We start from the raw sequence: 24,135 nt of genomic DNA on the forward strand, positions 1-24,135 counted from the left end.
GCTGTGGTGTGTGTGTGTGTGTGTGTGTCTGTGTCTGTGTGCGCGCATGTGTGTGGTCCGTTATTTTCCGGGTTGTGCTCATCGCTAGCGGTAGTTGCGCTGCTGCAGCTGCCAGCTGACACTTGTACCGAGGAGGTGAGGTCAAATTTGACTCTCTCTCTCTCTCTCTCTCTCCCTTTCTCCCTCTCTGAGTCTCTCTTTCTCTCCCTCCCTCCCTCCCTTTCTCTCTTTCTCTCTGTTTGTATCTGTGAGGCTGCTAACTAGCGCATCATCATCATCATCATGGCGGATCAAGGCGAATCTCCGGCTCCTGTCCACCACCCGCAACCGGCGCTGACAACCAGCTGGCCAATTACCAGGGAGTCGTACGAGCTGCAGGAAGTCATAGGTTAGTACCCGGAGCTGTGATGGACGCTGTGTGTGATCATGGGAAGGCATGCCGCGGCGGGTTATCAGCTGGCAATGACGACGAGGGCCTACCGGCTTTTTCGTGTGCAGTAGCCTCCTGCAATGCTTTGCAATGCGGATGTTAACAGGGACATTTAGAGACTACCGGTCTACGGCAGATGTGTCTGTGATTCAGACGAAGCTGAGGCAGCCGAAATGCAGGTTGCTGCTCGGGCTGAAAATGTCACATTGCCTAAGTGCGTTTTCAGCGGCTCGGATAATAGAGACCTACTCCAGCGATGCCAGTTTATGGCACGTGTCCAGTTAATCAGACATGACTAAAATCACAGATGCTGTGGCGGTGTAAAGACCACAATGTGTTCTGTTCGTTGAGTTGTCTGTGATGGCACTTCACATTTTTTTTTTTAGGTGAACAATGTTACAAACATCATGTACTTACCACGATGACCATACAACTATTATTCATATTAATGATGATAATTAGAATAATGGTTAATAGTAGGCCTCATACAATCGTAGAATCATTGAACATACCCTAAATAAAAAAGTGAGAGACTTGCTTTCCACTAGGACTGCAACTAATCATTATTTTCATTATTGATTAATCTATTCATCTTTTTGTTTTAGTAATCATTAAGCAATCATTTAGTCAGCCCAACTGCAAGAAAAACTGAGATGATGCCAAATTAGTTGATGATACATTTTCTGTAAAACAGCTGATTGATTAATTGACAAATTGTTTCAACACTAACTTCCACAATAGCCACTGGTCAAAGGCAGTGAACTAAGACATGCTCACTCACTTGTTAAGCATTGTTTACTGTCAGTGTGTTCATGTTCTCATTAGGATTAACCCTTTGTGAATGTGTGTTCTTCCACTGTTACTATGCCGATTGGGACTATGCTTGTTGTGGTTTTATGGAATAATTCTTTCATTCCCAAGGACATCTAAAAACTTACAACTTTCCCATCATTTGAAAAGTTATATTTATCTGCATAAGTCACAAAATACTGAATTTAGTGTTGTCATGAATCATTATAATTTAAAAATATTAATTAGTCAATAAAACAACAATGGAAATCTCACGTGTACTGAAAGTCACGAAAGGAAGTTGCCCGAATATTTTTGGCAAACGCCTGTACTGTGCAGATGAGCTGATAAGTCATATCATTGCTGATAAGAGGTAGGCACCACAGCTGTGTGCTGCTGACTGTGATGAGTAAGTGAGACCCCCTCTCTGTTCTCATAAACAACTGGTAAGCAGTCTGATCTCATGTATTCCCTGCTCCTTATCTGCCGCTAACAGTTGGTGAGCAGTATGTTGCGTGTCACAGCTTCTTGGTGTGAACAACTTCACTACTCCGGCGTGAAGCCTGATTTGTGATGAAGCAAGTCAACAACCCATCATGTTGGGGGAAATACAAACAAAAACGTTGCACTTCAAGTCATCTTGTGTCATAGTGTTTGTCTAATGTTTCATCCAGCACACATGAAGGATGAATACCATAACATAAACACAAAAAACACTTGGCCGGTGAAAAAGGCCATAAAGCCACAGACTGATGTTTAATTTGAAAGTTATCTTCCAGCTGTGTGTCCCGTCTTTGCTCCTGTCTACTTTGTCATTGCTCTGTTGTGGCTGTGATTCCAGGCAGCGGGGCCACAGCTGTGGTGCAGGCGGCCCTCTGTACCCCCAGACAGGAGCGTGTGGCCATAAAGAGAATCAACCTGGAAAAATGCCAGACCAGCATGGATGAGCTGTTGGTGAGTACAATAAATACGGGCTAATTTCTCAGCATGTGTGCACAGTGTTTTTGTACCTCTCTCTCTCATGCCTTACTACTACTACTACTTTACCTCTAATCCATGTTTTCATTGATATCTTTAATCTGAGAATTGAATGTTTATTAATGCACTTTGTGGGTTGTAATATTGGATCATTTGCTGCACAAGCTTGTTGTTACTGAGGTGTATATAAATACGCTGACTTTCCTGATGTTTCCTGTTGAAACAAAAGTTATGATTAAAAGTGGAATGTCCTGTCATTTCTCTCTCACAATAGAAAGAAATTCAGGCAATGAGCCAGTGCAACCATCCCAATGTTGTCACCTACTACACCTCGTTTGTCGTGAAGGATGAACTTTGGTTAGTCATGAAGCTTCTGAGTGGAGGTAAGCTTCACCTTCCAAGCTGCATGGAACTAAATCCTACCTCTATCTTAATAATGCATGAACACTCAGTCAGTGTGATGATGATACACTGTAAATGCCCTTTTTCATGTTTGTGCTTTGATCTGCTGATAAGGTTAACACCTACCTTGTTTATAACTCACTTATACTGTAGTTGTCTCAAATGAAAAAGTAGCACAGTCATACATAACATACTGCATAAAACAAACAAACAGAGCAATTTTATGAGCATTTCAGCCACTACTTTCCATTATGTATCCTAGAAAACATAAGATCTAAACCCTTAAAAAGCACAGTATTTAGTCTGGCTTTATTTATTCTTTATTATTTCTGACAATTATATGAAAGCGCTAGCACACTCTTGGTTGCCTCCCATGGTAAATAACATCTGTAGTCTGATGATGTTCCTTTTGCTTTACTTATGACTCTCACTTGTGAAGAAAATACAGCAATATTGTTACTGTATTGTACTGCCTGTCATGATTTACTGTTTAAGGGACAACAAACAATTATCAGACGCTGAAATAAATTGTGCCTGGTTGTAGATATTGATCATGTAATAACTCAGTGGAACACTGCGCAGCTGATTTGTATTGTGCCTTTAAAACATACAAAATGAACACAGTGTTCCTGTTTTTCTGTGGTGTATTTCTCAGGCTCTATGCTGGATATAATTAAGCACACAAGCAAAGATGAGGACAAAAATCGATCTCTAGATGAGCCTATCATTGCTACTATATTAAAAGAAGTGCTAGAGGGCCTGGACTATCTGCACAGAAATGGACAGATTCACAGGTAACACGTCAGAAATTTGCTGTTGCGGTTTTATTTTTTGATAAGTTATTATAAGAATTTAGAAACTCATTGTAAGAGAATATAGTCACTCCATTGTAAGGGGCTCTCTGGATAAGATAAACAAATGGCTTAAAATGCTTATTTACAAAAAGAAATTAAAACCATTCATGTAATTGTATTTATTGACCTGCAGGTCAGTTGTTGTGTTCTGTAAACTTCCTGGATTTCAAGGTCACTGAGAGCCGGCCCCTTGGGCAGAGATCCAGATGGTGGTGGGCCGTGGGACGGGTTCACGCGAACGGAAGAATCAATGCTGCTCCATATGACTTTGATGTGTGACTGTGTTTGTGTTTTGTTGACCTCAGGGATGTGAAAGCTGGGAACATACTACTGGGAGAGGATGGATCTGTTCAGATTGCAGGTGTGGTGAACATAGTACTACAATTGTATTGCTACAGTCTCTTAAGTCATCCTTTAGTTTAAATTAAAAGACGCACATATGCTGAAACTGTGGCATTGAATCCATAGATTGTATTAATCAAAGATGAATGGCAATGCATTTTTTCTGTAAATCAAGCAGCTCTGACATTAGACCGATAATACGTCCTGAATAATTCCATATCTGCTTATGCAGTCCGTATATTGAAACTGGCAGCTTTGTACAGCAGTAGTTTCACGGTAGGGATTATATACTGCCTTTAAGAATTGATAATGAATTCATTTACAGGCCTGAACAAATTATGGATGCAAGCCTGTAAAGAAAATTTGCAGGTTTTACAGCCACTTGATTTCTGTGCATGTACCATGGTATCTGATATCTGATATCTGATAGGCCTTTTTCACAGAAGCCATTTTGACATGTCACAGTAGGAAAATCAGATGATTGTACCGACTTGGAAGGGTTTATTGACTAGTGAAACCAGATACAAACAGATAAAGTCTTACCCCTTTTTATCAATTAATCAATTAGTTGAATTGATTGTATTGTGTGTAAATACTAGATTTTATTTGGGTGTAACTGCCATTGATTGTGGCTTTTGTAGCCATTTAATAGTCGGTTTATCGACACTTACAGTGGCTCTTTTCATCAGATGGGAGATACTGTCCCTGTCAGAATCTCCCGGTATCTTCAACTCAGAGTTTCTCTGACTTGGCTGCTCGTGGCTACAGCCCGAACTGTATGACATGAACGCAGCATCACTGTATCACTGTTATAGCTTACTGGGACTTAATGTTATTAGTAACACCTCTTATGCTTTTGCTACTTTAACAAGTGGAATTTTTTACCGTGAAAAAAAGGTTAGAGTATATCATCTAACTCAAAGAGAAAGGTTCGTAAATTCTAAATAGTATACAAACATACTGATATTTATGACAAATATTTTTGTTTTTGCATTTATGCCGTGACTATTTACACTAACATTTTGTTGAATGTAAAGTTTTGACCAATAGTTATCAATGACCTGCAAATCAAAGAAGCAGAGATGCTTTATTCACATTTGGAGAGATCAATAGAAACTAGCCTCTGATTGCTAAAATTGAAATTCTTTCATTTGCTTTCTGTTGTACAATATTTACCTCCAGCCTGCAGTTCTTCATTTGTCACCATGTTGTTTTAACCCAGAATGTGAGAATATGGAAAAAGTCCTGCCTGTAGACGGATTCATTACAACATACGTCAACCTGTATTTCTTCAGATTGTTAATAGGTTTTAACTGTGCGTTATTTATTATTGTCTTTAAGATTTCGGAGTAAGCGCATTCCTGGCTACAGGCGGGGATATGACAAGAAACAAAGTACGAAAGACCTTTGTTGGCACACCATGCTGGATGGCACCGGAGGTGATGGAACAGGTTAGTCTGTCTCTGTCCATACAAAGCTAGCTGTTGGTGACACTGTAAACTCTTTACATCGTATCTTGTATCAGTTGTATTTGCCTGACTTTGTGAGTTTACTTCTAACGTGCTTATGCGTTACATAATGTAATTCTATCATTAGTTAATTTTTTTAATAAATCATATAATCAATAATTTTATGTTGTTGTGACGCTCTTAGATCATGACATTAACATAAAGTCTCCCGGACTTAAGTGTATTCTTTTACAGATTATTGTAATTCTGTATCCACAGGTACGAGGCTATGATTTCAAAGCAGATATATGGAGTTTTGGAATTACAGCCATAGAGTTAGCAACAGGCTCCGCACCCTATCACCGCTACCCTCCCATGAAGGTGAGTGCTCTGGATGTGTTATTGGGTGTTATTTAATCAGTCTGATGTCCTAATCACAGTTATACTTGTAGCTTTCACTGGCACTGGAAAGGACAAGAAGAAAGCAGTGTCCATTAATGTCTTGGCTTACCAACCTTTCTCCTAAAGTTTGTTTCAGTGAAGTTTCATCATTAGCAAGAAAAAGCATGAAGAGACATTTTGACTTTCTGCTTTTTGGGAAACCAAACAACTAATAAAGAGAAAAAAAAACCTTAAATCTAAAGGAACTTGTTGCTTTTAGTTTCCACAGAATTTCTGCTAGAGTTTCCTGCTTTGAGTTTCTTTTCCTCATCTACAGTATTTCTGTTCTGTGGGCGGTTCTGACCATTTTTCCTGTCCTTTCAGGTTTTAATGCTTACCCTACAGAACGATCCACCCACTCTAGAGACGGGTGTGGAGGACAAGGAAATGCTAAAAAAATACGGCAAATCATTTAGAAAGCTAATAACTATGTGCCTTCAGAAGGATCCTGCCAAAAGGTTAGCTCCACTTTCCATATATCAACCAAATATTTCAGTGAGGAGAGATGATGCAATTTGTGATCAATAAAAAGACCTGATTAACATTCAGTGAGTGCTGTGCTGAGATATATTTTCCAACAAAATGTACTTTTCTTTATCTCTAGGCCGACAGCCGCAGAGCTTTTGAAGTGTAAATTCTTCCAGAAGGCCAAGGTATTTGTTACAACTCAAATATTTGACTCATCCTCTTTGTTTGCTTTTGTTATTAATGCTATGCTTATGTTATGCCCTGTACCTCAATGCTTTCCTATTTGTTTATTATGGTTATATGTACTTGGATACATCAAAAAAAATGTCAAATTCCATTTTCTGTCCTTGTTAATTCCTCCGTAACACAGTGACTGCGAGTCTCACATTTTATAGTCAAATGTGTATTTTCAATAATTTAACATAATGATTATTTAAAATGGTGTCCTAAATGTTCTGGTTCAGAGGTATGAAAAGCTGTTAAACAACTGCTCTGAATATCTGCAATGCAAAATAGAGTAATTATTTGTATCATCATTTGTATCATGTAAATGTGATGAATGTTATTCAGGAGGAACAAGTATTAGAACCTCACTGTATTGTTTCCATTCAAGTTGGTTTAGTCACTGGTCTAACCCCTAACATTTTAAGAAGATAACTTAACCTTTACAACTTTCATTCACCTTCTGTGCTTCATCAACAAAGCTGGTTTCTGAGGGCTGCCATTTAAAAACACAACACTTGAGATCTTTGTGACTCATTAGCAGGTTTTTATTAATTTACTCAGTTCACTGTGTTTATTGATGATGTTTTGATTCATAGTTTGATTTTTCTCTTGCAGAACAAAGAATATCTGGTTGAGAAGCTTTTGTGTCGTGCGCCAAAGATTTCCCAGAGAGCTAAGAAGGTATGTTTATACAAACATTCCCTGTAAAATAACTCTGTTATTGACTAAACATTAACAAATTATGGCAGAGGGCTGGGATTGACTGAAATATCTCTTTCCACCAGAGTGTTGCATTTACAGTCAACACAAGCTACGCACTCTGACTTTCTTCAGCACCTCAAACACATCATGCCCAAACTGTTGTGCATATTATTTGAAAATATGGGCCACTGCAGAGTCAAATAGTGTAGATGTCCTGATGTCTTGTGTCTGTGGCCTCCAGTGCAGCGCTCTGCATGTGGCCCACTAAAGACAAACAGGATTAAATGAATTGTTAACATTAGGTAACAGAAAGGAGCACATTATTGTTCACTGTGCTTGCTCAGTTGTCCACAGTTTATTAGGAGGAAGTGCGGTTTTCAGGCACAGCTGATATTGGCTTCACATAACACTTCGCCTGGATGGCCAGGACAGAAATGGGAACAGAGGGCTATTGCCGAAAGGCAGAGTGGCTGAGTGGAGGGGTGGAAATTCACTGACATGGTCGGGAGTAAATGGAGGGCATAGTGGAGAGCAGGGCTGTTACTGTGTATGACGTTAACATTACGCACAGACAGGGCAGGGTGTCAATAAAGAGGGAGCCAACTATGGTGGAGTAGCGTGAGTTTATTGAGGTTTGTTGATGGTTAATGTGGTAACTATAGTAGTCATAGCTATGAATGGTACCTATTGCTAAACAGGATTTCCTATATTAAGTTTTGTCAGTACAGGTCAAAACAAAAATCATATGAGACTGGATCTAAAATGAGCTACAGCATTTATGATTTGCACAGCAAGACGTTTTGCCAAATGATAAATATTAAAGCAAATGATCGCAATTTGTGTAGTGCACTTTTATAGATGAGTCATTTGTTGTGTTTTTATGTGTACAGTCCTGTTAAAAGTGTAAAATTAGACTGCATACAGAGTATATACAGTCTGCTTCACTTGATACTTTCAGTGCATGAAATGCATGAGCCGCAGAGCCAGTGTCCTTGGTCTTTTTTTTGCTGATTTGACCCACAGAGTCGTCTACATTATACACTCAGCAAACATTACCCAAAGCTTGCAGAGACAAGCAATACTGCAGAAACACTGTCATCTTAGGATGCTGTGACCCCGTTTATAGGAATACCACAGTGGCCTTGCTCTTCCAAGATTTTCCTCAGGTATGCTCAAACCTTCTAGCTTAGCTCCTCTTTAATCACAACCTCCCTACATCTCTTGGCCTCTGTGAACTGAATAGTGTGAATAGCTTTCCTCCGCCCTTTTGCTCCTCTGTTCCTTGGTGTTCTTGTTCTGTTTCTGTAGTGGTTTTTTTTTTTCCTTTCTATGGTCATGGTAAACACATGCAATTCATCTCCCCGGAAACAAGCACTATGGGGGTTTAAGAGATGAGACTTTAAGCCGAACAGCCGGTATAAAACTTTACTCTTTAAATTGGCTTTAAAGGGACTTAACTTCACCTTGATAATGCTCCAGTGAATGAAAAGGAGATGGCAGAGGCTCTGGTCAGCTGTCACCAAAAAAGTAATTTGAAATATGAATCTAAAAAAAGATTACATGCAGAGTCATTCTGTATAAACAGTAGGTACATGTGAGTTGAGTAGCCAGCAGAGGGCACCGTGACACCCACAGTAGAGCTTCTGGATGAGAAAATTGGAGGCTTTTTTTTGTTGAAAGATTAGACATTAGTGGTTTACAGCCAAGGTGATGGGCTAGTCTCATTGATTTGTTACATAATGAAAAGTGGGAAAGTAGAATGGGATTGATATTGAGTTCAAACATATGGTTCACTGCACAAGTGATGATAGGATGCTGATTGGAGTTCTGCATGGATGTTTTCTGAAGCCCGATTTCAAGATGCAGTACATTTTACCTGAATGTGCAGCAATTTTACCCTTGCAATCACTGATTTTACATCCGTATATTATGATGTTTCTGTTCGCATATATTTCTGTATATTTGCATTGGGTGGTATTGTCAGCTGCATGATTTGTGCATCCTGTATCGGCGTCTCTGTATGTGTGTGAATGTTAGTTGGGTGATCGTGTATGGCTGCAGAGTGCATTGATCTGTATCTGTTTTGCCCAAGGACCCTGAACAGAAGTGGGGGAGCCTTGGTTCTATGTCAGGTTTGGAAAATAAACCTGACACCACCAGAAGGGTAGTGCTTCTTTAACTTTGACCTTGTCTATAGTTGAGGAGAAGGATGGTGGTAGTGGCTTACAGTTTTGTGTGCTGTCTGTTCTGTAACACTGTGACGCTCTTATACCTTATCTCACACTGCTAGACTAGTCATGTGTTGCTTGTCTTACATGCTCTTCCAGGATGTGTAGAAGTGCAACAAATTACAGGCTCTACCAATGACTCTGCCATACTTATCTGCTTTCTATGCTGGTTACATTTGCAGTCATATTACTACTGGTGTTTAACCAGGTTTAAATTGTATTGGATATCCCTCTTATGTTGGCTTTCCATATGATTTACAGTGTTTTCCCTTGTTCCGTGCTGTACTCATTGTGCTGTAACCAGGCTGTGCCTGCTAAATGGATTGTATTACTTTGAGCAACCTTAAGGTTTCTATTGGAGCTCTGAGCTGTTTTGTAAGACAGTGTACTATATACAACAAAAGCTGTCATATCAGCAGACTTAAATTTCCAACCTCCAAAGTTTTATTTGTCCAATGTTTTGTCCGCCAAGGTCTTAATCAGTGATGAAAGATTCTTGTGTAAATGTGTGTGTATGCTGGTTTTTGCTGGTTAAAAATCAAACATTAACTAATATAATTCTATTCTATTCAATTCTATTCTAATCTCTATTAAAATCATCAATGCTAGATCATGAAAGACATTTTAGGCAAAAACTTACTCTTAAGTGAATCATTATAATGTGAAAAATTTCTTGTTGTATCATGAAAAGGATCTCATTGTGGCAGCAATGAGCTGCTGTACCAGATATATTCAACTGGCTGAGTGACTTGGCTTTATACTTGTTATATATTTATATATTTGTTTATGTGCTTTTCAATTGAACCAACGCATGTCAGCTCATCACAAGGAGTGATCTTAAGAGTTGTAAAACCTAATGGATTCATGAGTAGAGCTCAATGCAGCGACATGTACAATTGGAAAAACTATGCATGATGTCATTAATGTTTAGTGTGCTGGCTGTGTGTTGTCATGGTCCAGGTGAGGAGGGTCCCAGGCTCCAGCGGTCACCTGCACAAGACAGAGGATGGAGACTGGGAGTGGAGCGATGATGAGCTGGACGAGGGCAGCGAGGAGGGCAAGGCGGCGGTGAATCAGGGCAGGGTAGGTGAGACCCCACAAAGACCTGCCTCAGCAGGGTGCATCCTTTCATATTTACTCTTAGTATTCATCTTAAAATGCGTATGTGTGTATGTGTGTATGAGGAACAAGTTCTGCAAAGAATGTTCAAGATTATCTTTTAGATTAAGCCTCACTTGTCACTGTAATAAAATCACTACTTGATTATGGAAATTTAGATTTGACCAGTTATTGAGGTGTTTGTTGTTATTGTTGCATGTCATGTCTAAGCTGTAAATCAAACTGTTGTGTAACTTCCCCTCCGTCTTTGACCCTGTACATCCCTCCCCTCCCTGATCAGTTAGCTTTTTGGATAGCAGATGGCTTATCTCTGAGAGAGAGCCTGTCATGAGGTCGCTTTAATGAGCTGGAAGATAGCTGCAAGGATTTGAGGCAGGGGGAAGTAGACAGCTATGATCAAAGGGCTCTTTGATAAAGATACCCCGCTTTAATGTATGATGCAATAAATAATATGTTACCAAGAGTAATGATTTAAGAAATAAGTTGTTTCTGCTAGTATTCTTACTAGGTTGTATTTTTAATTTCCTGCCAATGATTTCAGAAATTGAAAAGAGGAAATAAATCATTATTATTGCGGTGTGATTATGAATATGAAAATGTAAATGTGTGTTTGATTTTTCCCTCCAGTCACGAAGGGTCAAAGATGAGGCCAAAGATGTAAGTTAGTTCTTCCTCTCGTACACTAACTCTAGCATGCAATTAAAATGATAAATATTTTCTAGTATTTGGGTGAAGAGACGAGTTGTCATAGACACACAGACTTCATCCTTTTTCTGCTGCTGCACAATTTGATAACTTGGCAGAGGGGCATTTTTGGAATTGCAATTAACTGGCCTACTCGGGCCGAGGCTTGTGTAAGAATCATGAACTCAATTATGAATGTTTATTTCACCGCACTCGTTTTTATGCAGTTTGATCGAAACAGCCAAGCACCTGTTTTTAAAACTGTCTGACGCAGCCACCAAATTTCTCTTCAGTGATTCTTGTGAATTGACTTTCCTGTGTTGTCTTTATAAGATGAGCTCTTTGATATTTACCAAGGATGTAAAAGCATTTGTGCAATTATGCCTCTCATTTTGTTCCTCCTAGAATGAGGAGAATGCCAACAATGTTCCTATTGAAGGGTTGTCTATTCAGCATCCCGAGGTGAGGGATTCAGCAGCAGCACTAATTTGTCACGATTCAGTGACCTTGATGCCACGCTGATTGTCTGTGTGTTTGTGTACGTCTATGCATGTGCATACTGTACACGTGTGTGTCCGTCTCGTGCGTGTGCCGGTGGGAGGGTGTGTGTGTGTGTGTGTGTGTGTGTGTGTGTTGGTTCTCCAGGAGGGATGCTCTCAGCAGTAATAACTCAGAGTAAATGGCTGTCTGCCTGACAATGCCAGCTCATAGCCTGGGTGTATCTCATCTAAAGACTCTCTGCCATTGTAACCCATTTTCTAAGGCTATTGTCATTTTGAAAATGAGCCAAAGCAGTTTGAGGTGTAGTCTTGTGCTCCTGTCGGGAATTAAGTCTGACAGCTACTCAGCAGTCATTTCTTACCCTTGAAATCCATTTCTTGCTGTAGAAAAAGCCCATTTGTAATATGCTATTGATAATGTTGATAGATTCTTTCACAATATACCTTAATGTGTTGCTCCTTTTCTTCTTCCCTTACAACTTTTCCTGCAGCTGCGATAAATTGGAGACATTTTTCAGAAAAAAATAAGCCACGTGGGCGAGTGTGTGGTCACTCCATGTACTGTTGTTAAATCTATTTGTGCACGATGAAAACTGCCTCACCATCAGATGTTTTTGTTTTTATTATTTTCATGCAGGTTGAACCATATGTGGATACACCATACATTCAAGGTGCTGTGAACATGGTACTACGGCTAAGGTGAGACTGATGTTTTCAGATAATGCCCTCCCATCATATGCTGGCACACCAGGCAATCTTAAGAAGAAGGCAGCACGGGGGTCAAAAAAGCAGTTTAGAGATCTCTCTGTTTCTCTGGAGTAAAAGCAGAAATTCAGAGCAGATTTACAGAGCGCGGCTACATTTTCTGGACTCATCGTCACTTCGCTTTGTGCTTAACATGCAGGCTACTCATAGACATGATGATCTATCTCTGTCTGCTGCAGAGGGGATCTGGCATTGCCATGGATCCCCTCATCGCACCGGTCGTGTCGTAGGGAGGAGAGTGTTGCGCTCCATCGGGTCTCTGGCTGTGCTCCACAAACTGCTTCTCTCCCTCAGACTGTTTGCACTTGTGGCACCCCTGCCTCTCGCTGTGTTGTTCCCGACAATGCTGTTTACGAGCACATTGTCATGACAAAGTGGAAGCTCGTGATTCAGCCTCAGAATGACCTCATAGATACTTCCTGTTAGAAAACAACTAAATTAGCGATACAATCAGGGAATGCACGGCACATGTTCAGCGCTCAGGTACGCTATTTGTATATAGTTCACTTTCTCTCACTCTTACTCAGCATGCAAACACACAGGAAGAAGGGGGGTGGGGTGGGGGTGAATTTAAAGTGATGCAGCAACAGACAGACAATGGTGCGTATTTGGACAGTTGGAAGTCTGCCCGTAGCTCCCCGATGAGCTGGTTGCAGAGCACATTCTTGGTTGAACAGGCATCTGAAGGTCCCTCCCCAGGCGTCCAGCATAGAAAGCCATTTTAGTCTGTGCGTACTAACAAAGCAGTGGTCTGGACACAACAGGAGGCGGCTAACTGTTTCGTGGCTGGTGAAAAATCATTATTCTAACCTGGCAGTGAAAATAAAAAGAAAGAGAGAGAGCTTTGACAGTTTGGGCTTTTTTTTTTTCTGTTCTTCAGTTTCACAATTCACACATGGGTTTAGTGATGTTTGATCAGTGTGTGGATTTTCTAGCTCTGACTCGACAAACAGATTAAATATGGTTATCAGTTGTACAGTTACAACATATGTAGGCTTAGATGGAAAAATAAATAAATAAGGTTATCCTGGTATCTTCAGAACAAGCTTGTAAAAATGTGTCAAAGCAGAGTCATGGAGTACAAGAATTCATTTCCTTCACAGAGAAATGTATTGACTGTGTTTGATGTGGCTGCTGCATTAGGCTGTCAGGTCATCTCTCTCTGGTTTGTCAGCCAGAATATTCAGTATTAGAGATACAGACATATGATGGATGCCTTCTTAGATGTAAATCCAATAGCTTAACGGCATTTTTTTTTTCACAGAAATCTAAAGATTTAAATGCCCTGGTGGATTACCAAGACCTTTCACTATACCCTCTTCTTTGACATGCTCCTTGCGTGGGGGATGTGTTGACGACAGGATTTTTTGTATTTTGTTTTATATTTCCTGAACTATAAAAGACATACTTGACAGAACACTCACATTTTATTTGATGTAGCAGCAAGATATGAGAAACCCTTTGAAAGGATGAAAAACATCAAGCCCCTCTTTGTGTACAGTTTATCCTTCAAATGCTCCATAATAAGCCAAATCTCTCTCCATCTGAACAGCTGGTGTTGCACTGACTCAGAATCAGTAGTATTTTGCAGCATTTTGCTTTATTTTGAATTGGAATTTTTGGGATGAGAAGCAAGCAAACTGATTCTGAGCAATTTATTCCTTAGGAAATGTTTCATTTAGAGAAAAATTGACCTTTTTGTGTTGAGAAGGATTTGGCTGGTATGTTTTAAAGTGAATCAGCACAGAGGGTATTATAAGATGAGAGACTGCATTCATATTTTGGGATTTTCTTTGGCTGTGTTCCTATGTTTTGGGGGCAGAACAAGAGATATTTATGGTCCTCACAAATAGTATGAGACCTGCATAAGAAGCAGTGCATTTAAGCAGGGTGATTAAAGGAAGGATTTATCTGGAATATTAATGTGAAGTAGATGTTGGGTAAATTTGTGGCGATTTTTGTTTGTTTAAAGACAATTTTTTTTAGATAGGCATCCGTAACGGAATTCCCAGTGAGGTTTTCGTACTTTATATAACTAACAACTCCAAGTCAGTAATAATGAGAATTGTTCTTAGTTAGAAACCACTCAAAGCAATTGTGAGTAAAGAAATTCTGCGGTCAAATCAGTCTGACCAGTGCTCTGCCATTTGGAAACTGGCTGGCTCAAATGAATAATCAAGTAGTTTTCTCGTTATTCCTCATTGTCAAGAAATGTACTCAAAAATATCCCTGGATCTTATTGTCAGTTGTCAGGTCCAATATTATACCAACGCATGGATATGACGGCCAAATACACAACATTGCAAAACAATTTGACAATTTGTAAAAGTTTTGAAATAATAATAGTAAAATAATAATCCATGAGTGCCATGCATTTGAGAGAACAAAATAAACAGCTAATTGGTCTCCTCTCTCAACTAATAAATGAGTTACAGCTGATTAGCATGAGTTTATGGTAATACGATCCCCTCGGTGGCAGTGACGGGGGAAAAGCAGCAGCATGATTGGATTTATGTCAACATTTTGTTTGGAACTTGTTCAATCTTTTTTTTTTTTTCCCTTTCATTTATTTTACAAAGGCAGGACTCCTGAGAAAAGCATTGTCAGCAGTTTAAAGAGGAAGTAAAGATTTGCATAATATACTTGGCTGTTGGTGCAATGTCATTGGAGCTTAAATTGCCAAAATAGCGCAGATGCAAATTGATTTCACTGAGCGGAGTCCAGAGGTGACATGTGTTTTTTCAACTAGTCACGAGTCCGTCAACGGCTTTTCCCCCTTAGCTTATTATATATTTTTAGGTTTTAGGCTTTTAGTTGGTTAGTTAGTTAGGACAAAAGAAGCAACGTCAGGATGTCACTTTGGGCTCCAGGAAACCGTTACAATTTTCCAAATTTCCTGACAGTTATGTACACACTTATGAAATCTAAAAATCCTCTAAGTTACCTTGAAAGAAAAACTCAATTGAAACCCAAGCACACATTCGTTGAGCAGTAATTTCATATTGTAAATATTGTAAACATTTAATATTGTATTGTTCGGGCAACCTGGTGTGCATCGCCTAAAAGAAGCTCGAGGGTACAATAGCAATAATTTAGAATCAGTTAATTAGTCTGCAGACTGAACACTATTACAGTTTCCTTATTATTAATATCAAATAAGACCTTGCTAGTCCTTTCTGTGAAGCTTCTCGGAAATTATTCAGAAAAAAAATCATTACCAGGAAGGTTTGATTGTAACATTTTCAAAAATGGAACATTTTCTATTTTCACTGTATTATCAGTACAGTACAGTTTACCGCCTGCCTGTGTGACATTAAATGTACAAAACACCTATGTAGTCTCAACACAGTAGAACATCTGTTTGTTGGCCTTGGCCTCGTCATTAGTTTTCTGTGACACATCTACATTTTTCTTACTCACTGTCAGTAACCACTGTGACAGCCAACAATACAGGGCTGTATGACAAAAACACTGCAATCAATTACAATGGATTGCTCTGGAGATTGCTTTACCAATCTGTTATATTTGAAATGTTTATAAAGCTTCTCCCTGGTATCACCTGTCACAAACAGTCAAAATAATGTGTCATAAAGCTGCCATCGTCCAGTGGAATAATTCATCTCACGTCATCTCACACTCGCTAGTTAGCTCACAACATGTCAAAAACATATAGGGTATTGGTGGGTAAAAAATGCAAATTGTAATGCTGCTGAGCTGTGAAAACATGAAATCTTCATAGCGGTATTTTAAATTGATAATATTATGATAATAATATTAACTCTCACACATCATGACAGCGTTCAGCCAATATATAAGGCTCATCCGACATGGTCCTGATGTAGTCTATCCGATTTATGTGGTTTATCCATGGAGGAGCGTAGTTTAGGCACATTTTATTTGGGCAGGGTTATGATCCTCTGACACATGTTGCCTCGACATGCTTGGCAGTGTGTCCTCCCCTCTTCCTCCACTGCAGGGAATGGAGTTGTTGTTGATGTCCTCGCCAGATTTGTTACTGATTTTTTCAATTTATTTATTTATTTTCCCCTTTTCAGCCGTAAATCTGAAAGTCAAGCTGAATCACACTTGTGGGCTGTCCGTGTTGTTTGTTTGAAGACCGCACCACCAGACCACAAACTAAACTAGAATGGCACACAGTGGAGCGCATACCTCTGCCAAGGCCAGGCAATCCTGCACATGTTGACGGAAAATGGTGAAAAATGCCCAGTCTCGCAATGTTATGGGAAATGATAACAAAGATTCCTGGATCCGCCCCCTTTAACCAGATTGGCCCCAAAATGTAACAAGTTCTTCCCTGGCCCGTGCCCTATCCCTTCACCAAGTTTCATGCAAATCCTATTGGCGTAATCCTGCGCACAAAGAAACAAAGAAACAGACAGACATGGGTGACAACATAACCTCTTTGTCGGAGGCAATTAATCTTCTCCTACTGTAGTTGTGTTGGGGGCAGCACTGAAATGTTCCTTTACCAGCAACCAGCATTCATCTGTCACACACAAATGTTAAAGACAGATTTGAAATGCACGTTATGCAAATGAATGCAGGTTGATTCCACAACGAGGCTCGAGGGCACATTTTATTAATGCTTTCAAATGAGCTGGATGTATACATGCTTATTTTTTCACATTTCCCTGCAGTCTAAACAGGTACACACTGAATCTCAGGACGTCATTCAAACCATGTCTTCAAACAGAGACAAAATTCAATTCAATATAATGTGTATTACTTTTTTTATGGTAACAAAATATTTAATCATTGTTTTACTTGGGTAAAGGGGATTTACATTTTATTAAACAATGGATTGAAAAGATGGAATGAACTTTGTCTTTCACCTCATGGTTTTAGTCTTCTGTCTGAAACTTTAGGTTTGGTTTAATCACACCGCTCTCATCGTTTTCAGCGTAAAAAAAAACCAAACAGTAAAAACTCACTGTGTGCTGCCTCATCAGCATCGAGCTACAAAGTTAGCGAACAGCTGGTGAACGTAGTGCGGCATTTAGAAGCTAAAGAGCCAGATATTTCCTTCAGGAGTTGGTGGAGAGCAAAACAGAGCTAAAAGGTGAGGGGAATATTAGACTTAATGTTTGTCAAGTGAACACAATGCTACTTCAGCTGAATGCTAATGTTGCTGCCTGTGGAGGAAAGAAACTGCTGTTTGTTAACATGTTTGCTTTATCAACCTGAGGTGATGGTCCCAAGTGGTAAAAAAAAAAAAAAATCAATGAATGTAGGTTTAATAACATCAGTTTCACACTCATTTTCATCCAAGTTTGACAAGCTCACTGATGTGGTCCTCCAGTGTTAACACGCCATCTGTGCTGCTTGTCCACCTTATCATCACTTCCCCTATTTCACATAAGTCATTTTCATGTTGGTGGTCTCCTCCTTGTCTCCTGATGTTCTGCCACTCAGTTATGTCTCTGCTCCTTTTGTAAGGGAGCTGCAACACATTTGAACAAATTGTGCATACTACTTGTGCAAACACACCCACTTGTCTCTCCTTTCAGGAACTCTAGAAAGGAGCTGAATGACATCCGGTTTGAATTCACTCCTGGGCGAGGTAAGAGTTCAGCCTAAATTGATTTGAGTGTGTTATACCCTTTGTGATAACAGCTTCAGGCTCTATGAATTGTTATGTGTGTAATGGGTAACGGGAGTGTTTGTGAATGGGAATGCTCATGACAGTATCTAATTCAATATCTAACTCAATTACCTGGTAAGTGGATTGTTGCAGGCCCAATATTTGTCATGTTATTCCCTCACAAGACACTGCTGATGGCGTTTCCCAGGAACTGTTCTCAGCCGGTCTGGTCAACGGGCACGATGTCGTAATTGGTAATATTACACCTCTGTATTCTCGTAAAGCTCATTTACGATAAAACCTCACTTAAAGAGTGTTAGGATGTTACTTGCAGTGATTATGAAGAAGTATTATTAGAGACGGGCATTTATTTCAATTGGTAAACCCCTAGAACATGACATTAGTCAAATTTATAGAAATGTATTTCTTATATATATTGCATTTGATTTTAAAATTATGCAATAACATAACTATACTTATACTTACTCTGCATATTATAAAACATGTTTGTTGTTATTGTAACTGTTGCAGTTGCTGCCAACCTTCAGAAGATTGTAGACGACCCGACTACCTACAAAGTATTGACCTTCAAACTGGTGAGTTTCCAGATGATTGATGGTTGACGGAAGCCTCCCGGGTTTGTCGTGCGCCATAAACAGCTTGTTGATGAAAGGTTCAGTTAGGAATGTGAGAGCTTGAGCTATTAGAAAGTCCACAAACAAACCAAATAGTTTCTAGTCTCTCGCTGAGAATTTATTTAGAAATGTTTAGAAGGTGAAAGAGATTTGAGACATTACCAAATGTCTGAGGCTCCTAACAAAAAAATGCTTGAAATACCAATGTTTTTTAAATCTTTTTATCTCAAGGGCCGTTTACAGAAAACATGTCCTCTATATACTATACCAACTCAAGGTCTACTTACTCTTTTGAACTTATCACCCAATCTTTACCCTTTACACTTTTTAGAGTATTCATGGATAATAAATAGTAACTTTCATAATGAAAATAAAATCTTTTAGAATACTAGGTTTTCTTTTCACTTTTACATACTTACATTATAACTATTTTGTATGTGTAGTTAAGTGTCTGGTACTGGACAGCCTTACAAATAAATTTCCAGAATAAAATTAGATTTAAAATAATCATTGGATGTTTAAATACAAATATATATGATTCATATAAAGTGTTGTGTAGGTATACATCTTGATATGTGCCTAGTCATAAAGTAGCTCCTTGTTCATGGAAAGATTTTTGACAAAAAGATAAAAAATAAGATCTTCTCATCACATTTAGCCTCAGAGTTTTTCAGCATTGAGTATCTGCCACTACTGAGTATGATCCAATATCTATTTTTGTTATGTTTGTTTTCTCCTGTGTAACGCTGCTGCACAGCGCACATTTAGCCTGCGGGAAACCTATATTAAAAGTAGTAATGTAATTGAAATTTATTTTACAGCTGAACAGCTCTGCATCAGAAAAATGTGTCTCATATCATATCATAGCTTCCCTTTGTTAGTCTTTATTATTATTTTGTATAATGTCTGACTTTGTTTTGTGCAATATTCATGGAGATAAGTGTCATGATTCCAACAGTGTCTCTTCATCTCCAGCATGAAGAAAATACTAACGGTCAAACACAGTTTTCAACCAACAGCAGCACTGTCTTCTTCCTGCAGGCATCACTCAGCAGTTAAATCACAACAAAAGCAGCTGGAAGTTGTTTATTTATTTGTGCGTTCTACAGTTGACCAGTGGGTCACTCGTTTTTGAGTACAGTAATGTCTGCATGTGATCCAGACTCACTTAATTACTTTATCTATAATCACAGCAGATTACGATTAATTGCATGTTACAGTATGTGCCACTTTAAGAGGTCACCTCCATATGGCTATTTGTTGAAAAAAAAAGAAGCAATAATCTGGTCCTGCAGAATTTTACAAAAAACAAGTAAATTATGATTTTATTGACATTTCTGTTGTTGTGGGAAAACAACATCTGTGCTTTGGGTCACGGTGTTATACACAGTGACCTTTCCGCCATGTTTGCTTCATCAGCAGCTACTCAGTGTTGCAGGTGGACAAATCTCTGGAGAGTTGGAGTGAGGGCAGTTCTGGGCACACCATGTAGATATATGCGCATGCTTACATTTCCATATATTAAGTCTGCTCTACTGCAGGGAGTGTAAAATCCTCACTGTGGCTCAGCCCTCCCTTTCTAAACGAAGAGTTATGAGCACAGTGTCACAAAACCCAGGGAGTGAGAATAATTACCCTCGCTGAGGGAACAATTCATATCTTTTTATGCAGACAGTTTATAGTGTGGGTGGCACTCGAGCAGCTTTATGACTTCACTGAACAAGAGGTCACTATAGACTCTGTGAGCTCACAAAAAGTGACCTGTTTAAATAACGGTCCCACCATGTTGATCAGACAGCTGCAGGGCTTTCGGACCCCCAGGGAGATTGAGTGTCTGTCTCCAATCAGGTGTGAAGTGTTGGAGGACAGGAGGTTAGGTCACCCATTTACACTGGCGAGAATAGTGAGAATAGCTGAATGGAAAAGGAGACTCTCGAGTTTTCGGTGAACACTGCCAAATCTATATACACACTGCCTTTAACATGGCCTCTGTGAGTAGCATCTGAACAGCATAAAAATTGGGGTGAGATGAGTTTCTGGAAGGCTGAACTTTGAAATAAATATTGTGTTTTGCCACTGGGAGCTGTTCATCTTAGGGATTGTACACTTCATGGCCAACATGGTATATGGACACCTGAATATTACCAAAATCCTTATAATGTTTCTGATATTATATCGATATGTGATTGTTGAACATCTCATTCCAGAACCATGGACATTAATATACCGCTGTAATAGCCTCCACTCTTCTGGATTTTAAAACTTGGCTGCAGGGTTTTGCTCCCCTTCAGCAACAAGAGCATTAGTGATGTCGGCCACTGATGCTGGAAAGGCATGACTTGCATTCAACGTTCCAAAAGGTTTTGCATGAGGTTAATGACAGGGCTCCGTGCAGACCCCTCAAGTTCTTCCACACCAAACTTTTAAAAACCACCTCTTCACCCCACTTTGTGCTCAGGGGCATTGTCATGTTGATGCCTCAAAGTTGAAACAACACCATTGTCTATGCTCTAGCTTTTGTAAATGGAACTAAGGGCACTTGTGTAAACCAGGAAAAACAGCCCCAGACTAAAAGTAAAATGTGTAAGAATGTGGACAGGATATGTGTCCACATACTTTTGGTCATGTATACATTTTTATTCTATATTTACAAACTGCAAATGGATCAAGTTTTCATTTTTGTTTTGTTTTTCACATTGGCTCCTTCTGCATGCTGGTGATGCTCTTATCTGAAATACTGCAGCAGCGCTGGCAACGATTCTGACCTTATTAAAAGCTGATTAAGTATTGTCCAGATGTGACTGACCTACATTAAGTCCTCTTTCTTCTTACTCACTGTCTTTATAAAATTGTAAGTGTGATCTTATAAAACTTCCAGAACAAAACAATTAACATTTGCACAAGCCTAAATAATGTAATCTGTACTTTTTATATTCTCAAATCATTGAATGACTAGATGAAATGTAAGAGCAGTCCCCTGCGGCGACAAATCGACAGTGTGCAGTTCCCCTGAGCTCTGCAGAGCTTTATGGGGACTTTCAGCTCACATATTTTTTTAGGAGTTGGTGGAGACCAAAAACTGAGGTAAAAATAAAATGAATGTTGGACTTAAATTTGCCACAACTCCAAATAAATATATGTCTACTCGACATGTAAATCAGTAAGTGTCTCCTAACAACAACCTATCAACTTTCATGTCAACTGTCCAAAAAGAGGTTGTGTAATGACATCCTCCTGTTTGATGACTGATCAGTTTGGACGCAGTGATGTTTATAGATTTTGAAATGAAATCTTTTTAACCTCTATGCAGAGCGGCCCACCTGAAGATGAATCCCATCAACTTGACTAAACTGCAGTTGTAGTTAACAATAACCAGAGAATTGTCACATTTTTGTCATTTCTTTCTTTCTCCTGCTTCTGTGGCTTTGTTGGTGAATTCAAATACAAACCCATGTTCTTTTCAGAGTTATGAGTATAATGCTCAGCAGGCTGAAAAAAACAAATTTTGTGAGAGGAAAAGCAGTATTTTCAATCGTCTGATTAATCCAGGGTGTTACACTGCAGCTGTCCTAGAGATTTTGCAGGATCATTTGTGGTGGTGGAGATCCAAGTGTCATGATGCAATCTATCCCCCTCTGACGCTCTTGATGTCTTCCTCCTTGCACAGGCGTCCAGCTGCGACGACACGGAGATCCCGGACGAGGTGAAGCTGATCGGCTTTGCACAGCTAAGTGTTAGCTGATGCTCTCTTCATGCCTGAAGCAGGTGAGACAAGGGAGACAGTTCAGGGCAGACAGACTGAGGAACACACCACCACCTCCTGCAACATCTTCCCCAACACCTTCCCTGAAAACTCACCCCACCCCCACCTCCTCCTCCCTCACTCCTTTTCACCTTCCCCGAGTCCAAGCTATGCCACCGCCCCCGCCTTCACTTCCTTAGCGCAGACTTCCCTGCTCACTGCCCCCTCCGACCTTTAACCTTAACAACATTCCACCGCCCAGCGCACAGACCGGGATCAGGATACAGCCCAGGAACCTAAAGATGTACTCAGGTGGTGAAAGAAGATGATTAAGATGTAGCTTTGAATGTTTTATTTATTTTTTTTTTCTTTTACTCGTTTTTATTTTACATCTCATTACCTCTGTGTTCAGCAAAGCTCTCATTATTTATTGAAATGAGAAAATATTTTTCAAATTTTTTTTCTCTCATGCTGTTTTGTTGCCACAGTGAAAACAAATTTGCTTTGACTCACACCTCACCAACCCACCCAGAATGTAAGACTTAGTGAATTTATGGGGGACAAGCACATTTTCATAATAACATAACGAATGTCTAAAAAAAGACTGAATTGTATTTCTGTGTCAACACCTGTTTGACATCGACAAGAAGGGAAACATTTGCTTGAGTGTGCAGAAAAAAAAACGAGACCTGGACGTTACTGTGTATAATTTGCTGCTCTCGACAGTGTTAATGCTTCAAAATGCTAGAGGTGCCTTGTTCATTTTTCTGTGCCTGAGAAAGTAGTCAATGAGTGAGACCACACAAAGAGCAGAACCTGCTGATTTCCATTTCACAAATGTATTACTCCAGCAATGACACAATTCACGTGAAGTATCTTAATGAGAGAAGCTACAATGCACTTTTTTGGGCTGAGTGTGTGCCCCCCGACAAGCTGATGCTTAGCCCCTGGAGACAAGTTAACTCGTGTGCTTTCGTCACCAGACTCATAAAACATAACAGAACCTGTACTCATTTAATCCGCTCTGGTTGATGTGTTTTCTGATGCCAGGCTAATAGACAAAAACCCAACAGTTAAACCTTCTTGCTCTGTCCTGCTGCACTACAAAAAAAATTTTTTTTTTTTTGTTCCCAAAAATATAGTAGTTACTAAAATGTACTGTATGACAATGCATCTGAGGATGAAACCAAAAGGCATCTATTGAAAGGGTGACGAGCCATTTGTTTGTTCAAACAAGTCTGGTAGCTCGAAATTATTTTTCAGTATTGAGGTGGTAAATATTAACTTCTACTAAATTCTTTATTTTATCAAGTAATTTATTGTGTTTTCTATGTACAGTATGTGTACCATTTCAGCATATTACCCCTGTTCCCTCTCTGTAATCTGCTGATGTCAAATTTCTGACAAGGAGCAACAAATAAAGAAGAATTGCTATTATTTAAAAAAAAAAAAAGGTGTGGAGTATTTCATATTAGCTTAAATACTAAGTTTGCTAATTTTAGCAAACTTTAGATGGATCTTACTGTGTAAGAAACATTATGGAGTGAATTTACTGACTTTATGATTTGTTTGTACCTATGCTACTGTTACACTACATTCAGCCTTAACCTGTCATTTCAGATATGTGACCAAATGTTGCTAGTGAGGAAATATTAGATTGATGTGCTTTAAATAATAAATGATAAATAAATAAAAACAATAATTTTAAATAGTCCCATAAGGGACATAAGAACCAGATCTTGGGTTACAAATAGAAAAAAAAACAAACCAAAAAAAAAACT

General features: G+C 39.3%; 1 protein-coding gene across 4 annotated transcripts; it reads left to right on the forward strand.

Annotated features, from left to right (window-relative positions):
• Nucleotides 1-20: 20 nt before the first annotated feature.
• On the forward strand, nt 21-24,062 carry stk39 (serine threonine kinase 39). Of its 4 annotated transcripts, XM_056389332.1 has the most exons (20): nt 21-135; nt 253-388; nt 2,061-2,173; nt 2,472-2,580; nt 3,255-3,393; nt 3,759-3,814; nt 5,137-5,246; nt 5,523-5,624; nt 6,009-6,142; nt 6,289-6,337; nt 6,993-7,058; nt 9,172-9,243; nt 10,268-10,390; nt 11,054-11,083; nt 11,516-11,572; nt 12,248-12,309; nt 17,904-17,956; nt 18,163-18,231; nt 18,509-18,573; nt 22,280-24,062. In XM_056389332.1, the coding sequence occupies exons 2-20, from the start codon at nt 283-285 to the stop codon at nt 22,352-22,354; spliced, it is 1,590 nt and encodes a 529-aa protein (XP_056245307.1). In that variant the 5' UTR covers nt 21-135; nt 253-282; the 3' UTR covers nt 22,355-24,062. The 4 variants fall into 4 exon arrangements, with proteins under 4 accessions (XP_056245307.1, XP_056245308.1, XP_056245306.1 ...); XM_056389331.1 differs by having other exon boundaries at nt 57-388; XM_056389333.1 differs by lacking the exon at nt 11,516-11,572 and having other exon boundaries at nt 53-388.
• The last annotated feature ends 73 nt before the right edge of the window (nt 24,063-24,135 follow it).

Source organism: Seriola aureovittata, chromosome 11 (genome assembly GCF_021018895.1).
Source record: "Seriola aureovittata isolate HTS-2021-v1 ecotype China chromosome 11, ASM2101889v1, whole genome shotgun sequence".
Lineage (NCBI taxonomy): Eukaryota > Metazoa > Chordata > Actinopteri > Carangiformes > Carangidae > Seriola > Seriola aureovittata.